General features: G+C 36.1%; 1 protein-coding gene across 1 annotated transcript in view; it reads right to left on the reverse strand.

Moving 5' to 3' along the window:
- Nucleotides 1-2,248: 2,248 nt before the first annotated feature.
- The window catches only part of LOC141429437 (uncharacterized), a 60,792-nt gene continuing 50,562 nt past the window's right edge, over nt 2,249-12,478 (reverse strand). The window contains exon 3 of the mRNA XM_074089743.1: nt 2,249-3,776. Within this exon, the coding sequence (XP_073945844.1) occupies nt 3,373-3,776 (404 nt within the window). The 3' untranslated portion in view covers nt 2,249-3,372. The remainder of the gene's footprint in view (nt 3,777-12,478) is intronic.

A 12,478-nucleotide genomic window follows, 5' to 3' on the forward strand; every position in this document is an offset into this window, starting at 1 on the left:
AGTTTTCAGAACCAAACAAACTGTTTCTTGAAGCAAACTGTTCAAATATCCTAAGGAGTTACATTTGATAACGAAGTTTTCGTTTCCTTTGAAACGAAACCAAGCCGTAGCAAAGACACTGATTTTTAAGTAACTGTTTCTCGAAACTGTTATTTGTCAAAAATAAACTGTTAGGTACGTTTCGCTTCACAAAAAATACGTAACGACCCAGCTCTAGTAGGACTAGTCATAACTTGGCCTGTACCAATACGTCCCACTGCAGGGCAGAGGCCTCTTCTCAGAATGTCGTCCATCTAGCTAGCCCTTTTAGCGTGAAGGACTAACAAACAAACACACGTAACATTCGCAAACTTTCGCATTTAATATGATTTTAAAACGCACATTGTTCTATAATGCGTTTATTTTTACGGTACCTACTAAGTTACTTCTCACAATATATGTAGGTATAGATGTTGTGCAAAATAGTTACTATAGTATTTTATCGGAAAAGTTCGTAACTATCATGCTCTGTCAATAAATTATTTCTTTCGTTGCCCATCGTACACCCGTACATTTTTCATTTTGTCAATTGACACTAAATAGTAAAATTCTATATAATGGACATGAAAATACTACTCGTTTAATAACAGTAATTGATTGATACTTCAGATGCCGTCGTATTCGTTAAAGTAACGTATTTCTTTAACTTAATCATGACATTAATTTAATTAATAAACTAAAATTTAGACTTTCTTAACTTTCTAACAAAGTTATAATTGCCAGAAATGTAAAGCAAAGTAAATGACAAGTAAGTGGATATTACAGCTGACAGATACTTTGATTATTACTTGTGTTAAGTTACAGAAATACGTTACTTTAACCTCCCTTAAGCAGTGGGGTAAAATAGCCTGGCTGCCAGTAACACACTGTATCTACAGGTAGCTCTCGCTGATGACCTCCAGTAGCAGTGATATCGTAGCTTGGCCGTTGGGTTCGTTTGGGAAGGCTTCCAAAAAAATTCAAATTCTCGTACTCACCCGAAGAGACATTTTAAGCCACTTTGATCTTAATATTTAGTGAATTATAAGTACTATATACTATTAAACCATTTTGATTTGTAACCCACCGTAAGACGTTTTCACAAGCTTCTAGAAACCCTTGTCAAGCAATGCGACTTCACTATGACTGATGCTGTGAAGGATACAGTCGATTACGAATCAGTTGGTTCGTAAGTACAAGTACCCATTTAGGCTGAGCATGATTATCTGTCAGTCAGTTATGGCACTGGTAAGTCTGTAGTTATCATAATGTAAGTAATTTTTTTAGCTATTGACAGATTCGTAGCGAATTTGATTACATTTTTATTACGGTCTAAAGGTATTTGTTTGGCGACCACGAACTAGAAGACGAAGCGTTGGCAGGCCTCCCAGTGACGCAAGGGTTGCCGGCAACCAGTGTCGAGATGTCGTTCGTCGTGGCGTTCTAAAGGAGCAGGTTTTTTTTTAATTTGTCATATGAGAGGTTAAGCCTTTAAATTTGGTAACTGGACCTGCTTTCGCGAGACGAAACATTTCGAAATATTTTTAAAAGTAATATTTAGTGTACACGCTGTGTGACGATAAGCTCAGTTTATCATTATTTTGTTCAGAGCCATGTAAAACATGTATACATTTTTACTCTTTGAGGATCGATATAGGCTGGTTAGATAAGAATATGGAACGATCCCTCAAATTCCTTAAATTCCACTTTTACCCGAATTCGGGTGAGCCTAAAAACTTTTAATATTTTTCAACAATGCCTCAGGGTAATACCGTTCGAGGGCTTGTTTCTTATTCTTTCAAACAAATATCTAAATATTAACCATCTCTAAAAAGTTCACAAAATAAGTACCTATTACAAAAAAGGGCATGCGAGACTTCAGTCTTACGAGACTATTTTTCAAGCAAAAAGGTTTTCAAGTTGTCTAAACAATACCTTTAAAAATACGAAGTGTAGTGATAGCTTATTATTTTTATTTACGTTTACTTAAGAAAGTCTTGTAGCACTCAGAAACATTTGTTTTACGTCACTTAGCGAAACCATTAATGGTGCTTTCTGGGTGTAAGTAGGTATACCCGTAGTCCCTTATAACTCAAACATTGTGTGTAAACCGAAGTTAACACATTATACGCAGACTAGTTACCAAGATAATGGAGTTTCGAACAAAAACAGATCAAACACGGGTAGAAATATTTATTACAACAGAATTAGATTACATAGCCTAGTAAATGATATTGTTTGTTATACTACAATGAATCAAAGCGATTTCAACATCAAATAAAATTATGTAGATTAAGTATATTACTGTACAGAAGGATAATGGGGGATAAAGAGTATTTGTACATAGGATTTCTATTTAATTGAGAGTAAATTAAAAGAAGTAAAAATATTAATCGAAGCAGAGATTTAACAAGAATAGCAGTAAATGTTTACTGATAATAGGTGATAAAAACTATCAAAATTTTGTTTAAATACTCGTAGGTACTTAAATTAAAGAAACTAATTTAGGGCCACATGGGGCTAGACAAAGTTAGAAATTTTTATTCGACGTTAAACATTTCTAGATTTTTTAAGTACACAGAGAAAATAGAGATTACGTTGATGATAACAATCGCTAAGTATGAAAAAAAAAAAATTGGTCGTCAAGTTTGTTTTTCGAGTACACAGTATCTAGTATTTTTTTTTTCTGAACAAAATGAAGAGCAAAATAACATTTGAGAAAAATATTCACAATTTTTTTTAAATCCAACAACTAGCTTAGGGCCTAGGCTTTGATCCCGTGGAAGAACCAAAAAATAGGTTATTTCTTTATCCCGTTAGTATTTCGAAAAAATCCCTTTTTAGTGGACGTCTATAATAATTAAGGAATATGACTGCCGGATTTAATGTCTTTAGCTCTAATAGACTAGGCTGTGCGTTGTCTGTCAGTCAGTACAGTTATTATTTTTTGAAAGGTATATTATTAAAGTAACATAGAAACATAACTTGAATATAGTATGATAATATGCTATGAATCAACAGTTAAAACATCATTAATTTGTTAACATGCTTAACAGTATCGTACAATTTACATATAATTTAACATTAATATATTACAAACGTTATCCAACAAGAGAATCAATCATACACGAAAAGTACTTAAAATTGACACGTTCAATTTACAATTACGACTACATATGTCTACGTTGATATCAATATGTCAGAGCAGTGGCGCAGAAATCATCGAGAATATAAATCATACAGCCATTCAGAAAAGGCAACCGGCCGAAACTGGGCTGAAAAGATCAAAATATGCTGGAACTGCTACTAGAATATCGTCTAATATCACAAATACGTTTGTTTCTTTCTTAACATTTAAATTAATATAACCATTAGGACGATCACTAAGCTAGGTGCGACACTAGCGACGTTTGAGTACGCTTTTAATCTGATCTCGTTCTGGATCGGGTGTCCATACGATTCGTCTATTGACTGCATCAACTCCTTCGGACACGGGAGCGTCTCAAGCGGTATATCTACTAGTTTAGTAAACTTTGCTTGTAATTTCTCTTTGCTCTCTTCCTCACCTTTATCGTAGTATTCGTAATTTTCATCAGCTAGTGTGTTCTCGTCGATTGCGTTGTTGTCTTCTGGATGTTTATCTACGGGATCGGCGACACATGATATTTTTTCAAGGGCATGCTTCAGGGTACTGTCCTTAGTCTCGTTCCGCAAGTGGTATATCCACGAGAGCCGGCAATTACAGCTGAGAGGGTTCCCTGGAATGAAAGAGTGAATTAGGATTCGTGTACACTGTGTAATCAAAAGGCACTTAAGTAGAATGTTTGCATAGTCGGGGGTTGTAAGGGTGCTGGCACGCGGGGAGCACACTTGCTTCGACAGCCATTATGTAATTTTAATTCAGTCTAAAATGTATTTAAATATAACAGATTTCGCGCGTTTTTATGGGTGTAAGTACTTCGCATAGAAGCAAAGCGAACCACTCATCTTAGAAATTGAAATCTGTGACATTGTCGCATTCATTACAACAACAAGAAGAAGAAGAAGCGCACCCTGACTTTTATATAATAAAATAATAATGCCAGCCTATATACGTCCCACTGCTGGGCACAGGCCTCCTCTCAGAATGCGAGGGCTTGGGCCGTAGTTCCCACGCGGGCCCAGTGCGGATTGGGAACTTCACACACACCATTGAATTACTTCGCAGGTTTGTGCAGGTTTCCTCACGATGTTATCCTTCACCGTAAAGCTCGTGGTAAATTTCAAATGTAATTTCGCACATGAATTCCGAAAAACTCAGAGGTGCGAGCCGGGGTTTGAACCCACGATCCTCTGCTTGAGAGGCAATAGGTCAAACCACTCGGCCACCACGGCTTACTACTTTACTTTGTACTTTATAGAAAGTACAGCAAAACCTATGAGAAGTGTATGGTATTTAAAGTAACACAGGATATTTCCGTACCTAATATCACTTGTCCAGTTTCATTTAAATCCTATTAGTGTCAGTATATTCGTAAATTATGCTACTTCCAGCATATTCCCCAGTGAAAATTATTCCCATTTGGTGTCCTAGATATTAAAATACCTCACAATAGTAACCACTCTTTGCTATCATTAAAGCTAGCGCACACATACGGTTAAGTAACGGCATTGTGTCGGAGTAAAACCCTCGCATTTACAAATCCATTACAGTGGGGTTAATAATTTTATGCCCGGAAAACAATTCGTTCAAAGCACGTCATGAGCCTACATACTTTAGCGTACTTAACGACTCATACAGTAAAAACATTTTACGTTAATGGAGTTTTATGAGGTGCTGTTTTATTGTCCTTTCTTCGACTGTTTCTGGAACCAGCGTGTGGCCTGAGGGGCTCCCGAGATACAGACATAAAAGGCAGTGATTTGCGTTTACGTTCAGTTTAATAACTGAGGGATCTCATTTATTTGTGGCGAGGAATCCAATTTAAATTAAGCGCTGTTATGAATTGTTTATTTTGCGAAGAAATGGTAATTTACCCTTCCTAGTCTAAGATCCGAATTAGGGAGGATTTGCACCCTCGGATAAATAGTAGATTGTACAACAAGAGCATAAAACGAGCCATTTTACCCAAGATGTTCATATAGCCACCCGAGCCGGTATGGCGAAGTTGGATAGACACGTCGAGGGGAAAATGGGTTTAATGCTCGAGTTTTACAATTTGCTTTTCACTTAGATTGCGAGGAAATGAAATAGCAACAGTGGAAACAATAATTCACTTTCTATGTACCTTTTATTTTTTATGCATTAATAATAATTCCATTATTTTAATTTTACTGATTTATTATGATTGATTTTTAGTTTTATATAAATTAAAAAATATATAGAAACTTTTTTGTTTGTGGCTGTTGACACCTGAAAACCTTGGTCTTGAGTTGGTATTAGAGGAAGATTTTATTTTATGCACTAGTGCATAAAAAGTCATTTTATGTCGCCTAGATCCAGCATAAACACCAACTTTACGAGCATGAGAAGTGAAAAAGTATTTTTATATTGTAGTCTATTAAGAAATACGTCGGGAGTGTTCGAGAAAAGAATCCTCTTCAAATTATAATTAGCCTGTTACCCGTGACTCCGTCTGCGTAGTATTCGTTTATCGCTACCCCGCGGGACCTATGAAATTTTCCGGGATAAAAACTATCCTATCTCTTTTTCTGGAGCTCAAATTATCTCTATACTTACCGAATTTCATCTACGAGTAAATCGGCTTAACGGCTTAGATGTGATATTAACAAACAATCAAACAGACTTACAAACTTTCGCATTTATAATATTTACTATATTATATATATTATAAGTGGCATTAAAAATAAAAAATAAACGTTTTTATTTTAACATCGCAGTCATAAATTTAACGAATAAACTTACTTTAATACCAACCTCTGCCATACCAACTACTCATAATGAAATGTGTAAAGGTCGGGTTATCTATTTTTTTGTGACGTAAGGTTGGCAGGTAAGTCGATACCATAGTTATTTTTCACCCATGTGCTTAATAAATAAATCTTATATCACAAGCGCTATTTAATTGCAGACATGATGACTCAGGGTTATTTGCAAAAAATGTGGTTTGATGAATGATGATCCTTTTTTGTTTTATTATTTTGGCCAGGAATTTTTTAGTCACTTTTTTTTCATACTAAATTTAGTACAAAACGCTTTTATCTATTAAACAGATGAGTAAAGGTCGGTCTTAGGCGGACCCTGTGCTATTCGTAATACCCGCGGATTCTATGGAAGGACGCGATAAGACCGCATCCGCATTGTTGCTTGAAGTCATTTCATCGTCAACCCAGCTTACATTATATACATCACATTGCTGATACAGGCCTCCTCTCAAAATGAGAGAGCTTGGGCCGTAGTTCTTAGGCGGGCCCAGAGACACATCATTGAATTGCTTCTCAGGGTATGCAGGTTTCCTTACGATGTTTTGCCTCCCACCGTAAAGGTCGTGGTAAATTTCGAATGTGATTTTGCACATGAATTTCGAAAAACTCTGTAATGTGAGCCCCGGGTGTGAAAAGATTCTCTGCTTGAGAGCCCATAGGTCAAATCTCAAAGCTAGGCCACCACGGCTTTTGAAATCTGATAGGGACTGTTGCACCACCTATTGACTAATTTTATTTGACGGATATATGTAATGCCGTTTTCGTCTATTCGAACAAAATAAACAGAGACGGCATCACATTTATCACAATGGATGGTGAAACAGGGGGGTTAATCTGGTATTTAAATATTATAAAAGAATACACAGTTTTAATTATGTAGGAAAGTTTTTCATCGTCAATCAATTTGGAAAACGTTACTGTTAACGTTAATGAAAAAAAGTTACGGGAACATGTAATTTTTTTGCTGTTTGCGTTACCTGCTCGGCTTGGTACACAAGTTAATAAAATTAAATGCATACAATTCGTGTACCTCAATATTTATGTGAAATATTCACATTTTTAGGGTTTCGTTCAGTACGGAATTATGTACGAGTTACAATTTAATGTTGTATCTGGCAAAGACAAAGTTAATGTTAAGTTAACACTAACGACAGAGTCGTGAGTTGAGCTGTTTGTTATCACGTTATTAGGCGTTCATGTTGACATTATAATATTAAACTTAAGTAGGTACTGTAAATGATTGTCAAGGCATGTTTCGTTATATTAAGCATACACTTTTGTTACTGCCTCTTCTGTGCTCATTTTGCATGCCAGTTTCTGGTGAAATGCGTGAGACCATAAAATGTAATACCAGCTTTTGTACCACATTTTTACGCAAAATAAAGATATTTGTATTAAATTTGTATTTGTATTTTGATGTTTAATTATATTATGTAACAAAAACATGAAAGGTGATTTTCTTTGAGACTACTAGCATTGTACATCCAAATATCCGTTCCAGATTTCAAGTCAACCAGGTTATGGTGATCGTAAAGTGGTTTTAAATTTTGAGGAGAACATACAGTCGAGTTCATAAACTTGTGAGCAAAAATTTGATCAAAAATATCTGAAGACGCTTCTATGCCATTAATAATAGTCGTGAGTCGTATTGAGATATTTTAATCAAAATTTTGCTCACAAGTTTATGAACTCGACTGTACATATGCTAATAGATTTTTTTTATTATGAAAAAGTAACTTTTATGCAAATATGCATTCGGGTCATATGACGGGAAATGAGCACCAGCGCCCATGAGTATGTACCAACAAAACAACTCAAGGAGAGTCATATTGCGGAGATACTTATTAAAACCCGACGCCTGTGACACGCCACGCAATGCGTGTCAGTACTTACTAGTCAGTCATTACTAAACATGCGTTGGACGACGTGGCGTGGCGTCGCGTTTTTAACCCCCGACGCAAAAAGAGGGGTGTTATAAGTTTGACCGCTATGTGTGTCTGTTTGTGGCGGTTTAGTCGTTTTTGAGATATTGAACTTTGAAGTGAAAAAGCCGGGGGTTTTCCAACTTTGTGTTGGTTACCATAACAATATTATAGTAGTAGGTATATTGTTTCCGCCATTCTTGGTCTGTTGCCGGCATTTGCACAAGTAATATAAAAACTTAAAAGAGAAACATAACACGAAAAAGCTTCCACTTATATTTTATTTTGGGTACTTTTACAATATACAGTTACGTTTAAACACAGCACTTTATTGTTATTAAGCTGCGGCTTCTAAACGATATGGCGGGGCACAACGAAACAAGTGTTTCGCTAATGAACATTTCGTCCACTGCCACCGTAAGGCTAGACTTTATTAAATTTCCTTGCAAATTCTAGCTCCGTCCGAAACGCGGTAGAAAATAACCCACATTCAGAAAAGGTATTTTCAACAAGGTTTTCTCAAGTTATAGTTAACAACAGTTTGTTAACAGAGAAACACTGGTAAAAGCGTTGTGTTAAGCTAAATTGTTATTGGCTGGTATTATTTGAGCACGTGTAAAACTACATTTTAGAAACATAATTATTTTTCTGAACACGAGAGTCTTAAACTGTTTAATGAAACAAACATGCCTTCTGTTCTTATTACGTATAAAGACTAACTATAAGCTTGTACGAGTATGTGCTTCTTTGAAATTATTTACTCAACGCACAAATAAATGTATGCCTTAAATTATTTAATGTATGTTATATTTAAGTTATATATAACATAAGTTCAAGCATGTATTCATTTATAATTTAGATATCAAACTGATTCGATAAGCTTATTCTCAAATGAATTTTAAAAATGACAATGTAGGTGTACGTATAAGAGTACTAATAATATATTACGTAGTATTATTTTACCCCAATATCTAAACTAATGTGCGGTTTAGACGATATGATATTTATAGCCATTTTAAATCCTATCTAAAACAACCACACAATTTAAATAGCGTAGATAACCTAACCAATAAAAAGTTATAAAAAACTCCCGACTTTGTCACTTCAAAGTTTAATATCTCAAAAAAACGGCTGTACCGATTTTGATAAAACATGTCTAAGAACCATTGCTAGAAAATCTGCTTTCAAATAAAAAAAACCCGCATTCAAATCGGTCCGCCCGTTTAAGAGCTACGGCGCCACAGACAGACACACATAGCGGTCAAACTTATAACACCCGTCTTTTTCCATCGGGGTTAAAAATAGCGTAGATCTCGCGGGATAGCGATAAACGAACTATTCGCAAACGAAGTCGCAGGCAACAGCTAGTCAAATATAAAACTAGACAATTGTAAAAGTGAATTCGGTTATACACGTGTAACTAGGTCACATATGCACTTTAAACATGTGCCCGTTAAGTGCACAGTAAAAAATAACTAGCAGTTATGTAACGTTTAATACTATTTTAATGGCCAGTTATTTAAATTCCGGCACGTTTGGGAGCAACTCCGCGCAGGGTTGCCAGCGTTCAAATAATATTTCAGGAATATGAATTTGATTTCCAATAGTGGTGTGATTCTGGGAAGAGTTATGAGTACGTCTATGTAACCTGCTGGCTAAAGGTTATGTAAGTCGGCGGCCGATCGTTAAATCCTTCAGATCGCGAAATTTCTAGGCATATCGTGAAATGGCGCCATTTCACGATATGCCTAAACGTTTGCCCAGGCATATCAAGATGTGCCTGAGAAACAAGACGGCAGAGCGATTAGAGCAATGCATTCGTCGATATTCCTAGCTCTATACCGGGCACATCGTGATACGCCGAAAAAAAGAAAAATTTAGGCACGACTAGTAGTTAATTGAATTATGACTACCGAGCGAGCGAAGCGAGCGTGCCACGGCAGCGGCCGGCGAAGTGCCACAACCGATATGGCGGCGTTTCATGATATGCCTAGGAATTTCATGATCTACCTAAACGTCATTAGGCAAATCGTTAAACGGTGAATTTTTAACGATATGGCGGATGTCCCTTAGCAAATTCATGAAATGGCGCCATTTCACGATATGCCTAGGAATTTCGGCTGATTGGCGGATTTAACGGCCGCCGACATATTACGTCATGTAGAGTTATTTTTTACCTTGAATTTTTAATATCAGCAAGGTCCCACGCGTGTAGTGGTAGCGTAATTTATAAGACCAGTTAACGTTCCATATAAAAAAAATAAGTTTCATAAGTTTTAATATCAGTTCGGTATGTTACTCTCATTACATAAAAAAAGTGTTAATGAAACAACTGAAACCCGCAGACACCCCGACAGCTTTTTTATTTTAAGTTAGTTTATTGCATGTATTTTCGAGACTGAAAAACTGGCTTGTCGAGCACACATTCTACACTTTTGATGAGTTCCTTAAATTTCAGCCAACGGCTATTATTTACTGAAATTATTTAATTAATTAGTTCTTAGAATATATTAGATTAATTTAACAAAATGACATGTAATAATGATATTACCAATAAAAGAGTATGAGTATGAGTATGAGTACCTAATTGTTTCAAAAAAATATTAGTTATATTTTGCTCAGTCTGTAAATCTATGTACTTACTCGTATTTTCGAACTCTAGGTACTCGTAATTGCACCTCTAAGTACCTACTTGTTAGTTGTGCTTCGCCGTTCTTACAAGCTTTTACTTAACCCTTAATAAGGTAGAGGCGATTTAGCGATCACTTGCATTAAGTTGGAAACTAAACCTTATTGCTTTCAAATTACGTCACAATTTCCATTGTAATTATTGAAAATACGACTAGCTTTAAAAATATTCTTTGTCAGGTATGTATTCGATAGCTGCTTTTGATTCTGTGGTAGTATGCTCCAATAAATGGGGCCTTATAAAGGGTTAACTTGCCCTGTTCGTTTACTTGTTATTTATTTGGTTCAAATCTTGCAAGTTAAATTTGAACCAGTTCCAGTATTCCGATCGACTTGTGGTAAACTTATGTAAATCTGGTGACAATACAATAATCTGATAGTGACATCCTGGTAGTCCGGCCCGTCTCCACAGGACGGAACTCTTCAGCGGTTAATGGCATCGACTTGAGATTTGGTATGCAAATGTAGTTTGGGTGACAATACAAGTACAGACGGCAAAAAAAACCTTGTTTTACCAAAAACTTATGTGTATCAAAATCAAACTGAACGGCCATTGTTAAAATTAATTATATTAATGGTTCTCATGCAACCTCGTTAAGACATTTAATGGATGTATGCTGAATTCATAACTTTTAGACTCGGCACCTTAAGAACGGGATGTAAAAAAATCACAACCCGCTTTAAAGTCAAATATAATTGGATTCTACCTACTCTCGATTCTGAACGACTACTTTCAGGTTTTCAGTAACTTCATTAACACCTTGTATATTAGTTTTTCACCTAGAAAACTATTTTCTGGATGCGTATGGATAAACTAGCCAATTTTGTAGGAAATTTTTAATTAGGGGTAATTCTTAACATTTTTCACGATTGAAATGGCTGAAACGAATACTTTTATTTTTTAAAAACCTTAAATTGGATTCTGTAACAAAGGCCTGCTTTTCAATTCTTTTTTGCATTAGCTATAAATAAAACATGATTTTAGCTTAGAAATTTTATTTGAAATCCATTGCATTCAATTGCATTCAACGCAATTACCGGAAACCGAGCATCGCTGCGTCCACTGCTTTCCCGTGGGACCATCTGTGATTTGTTGCCCACAATTACTAACTCTGGATACCCATTAAGTCCCTAATATAGCCAAACTGCTTACTTTTGCATAGATCGACTCGCAAGATTCCGATTGATTTTAAAACTTCGCCGTTGTGAAATTAAGTTTAATTTTAACAAAACAAACTTGAAGTATACGATAACCAACCCGAGTGCAAATCAAACTTTCTTTGGTACGGTTCTATACCACCGTGTGTAGACCATTATTACCAAGGATAGAATTAGAAAAAAAAATAAGTAGGTATTCGTGACAAGACTGTGTCCCATGATATTTATTTATTTATTAAGGTTTTTGCTCGATAACCGTTGGGACCGAAAAGTTCTCGGCTGGAGACTGCGGATAGGCAAGCACAGCGTTGGACGTTCACCATGATGGACGACATGAGGCCGTATTGCCTAACATTTCTGCGATCGCAATCAAATAACTCTGGTGGCTAGTTAATCCTCTGGTTAAAGCCCCGGGTTCACGGTGCCGATGAATTTTCCAATAGGTAGCAATTTATTTTAAAAAACGCATATCTTAATGGTACAGACACCAGCACTTATATCTGCCACAGCGGAGCGTTCAAAAATATCTGACACGTCCTTCCGGCCCTAGAAATAGAGTCGTATCAGATATTTATGCACGCTTGTTGTGTCAGATATTGGTGCTAGTGACTGTACGACGAGTACAATTGAAGTAAAAACTTATTGTGAAGAAGACTGCGCAAGAAACTTGTCAGATTTAGTCACGATCATCATCATCAGCATCCCAGCCCAGCCTATATAATACGTATATAATACGCCCCATTGCTGGACACAGGCCTCCTCACAGA

Source organism: Choristoneura fumiferana, chromosome 7, assembly GCF_025370935.1.
Source record: "Choristoneura fumiferana chromosome 7, NRCan_CFum_1, whole genome shotgun sequence".
Lineage (NCBI taxonomy): Eukaryota > Metazoa > Arthropoda > Insecta > Lepidoptera > Tortricidae > Choristoneura > Choristoneura fumiferana.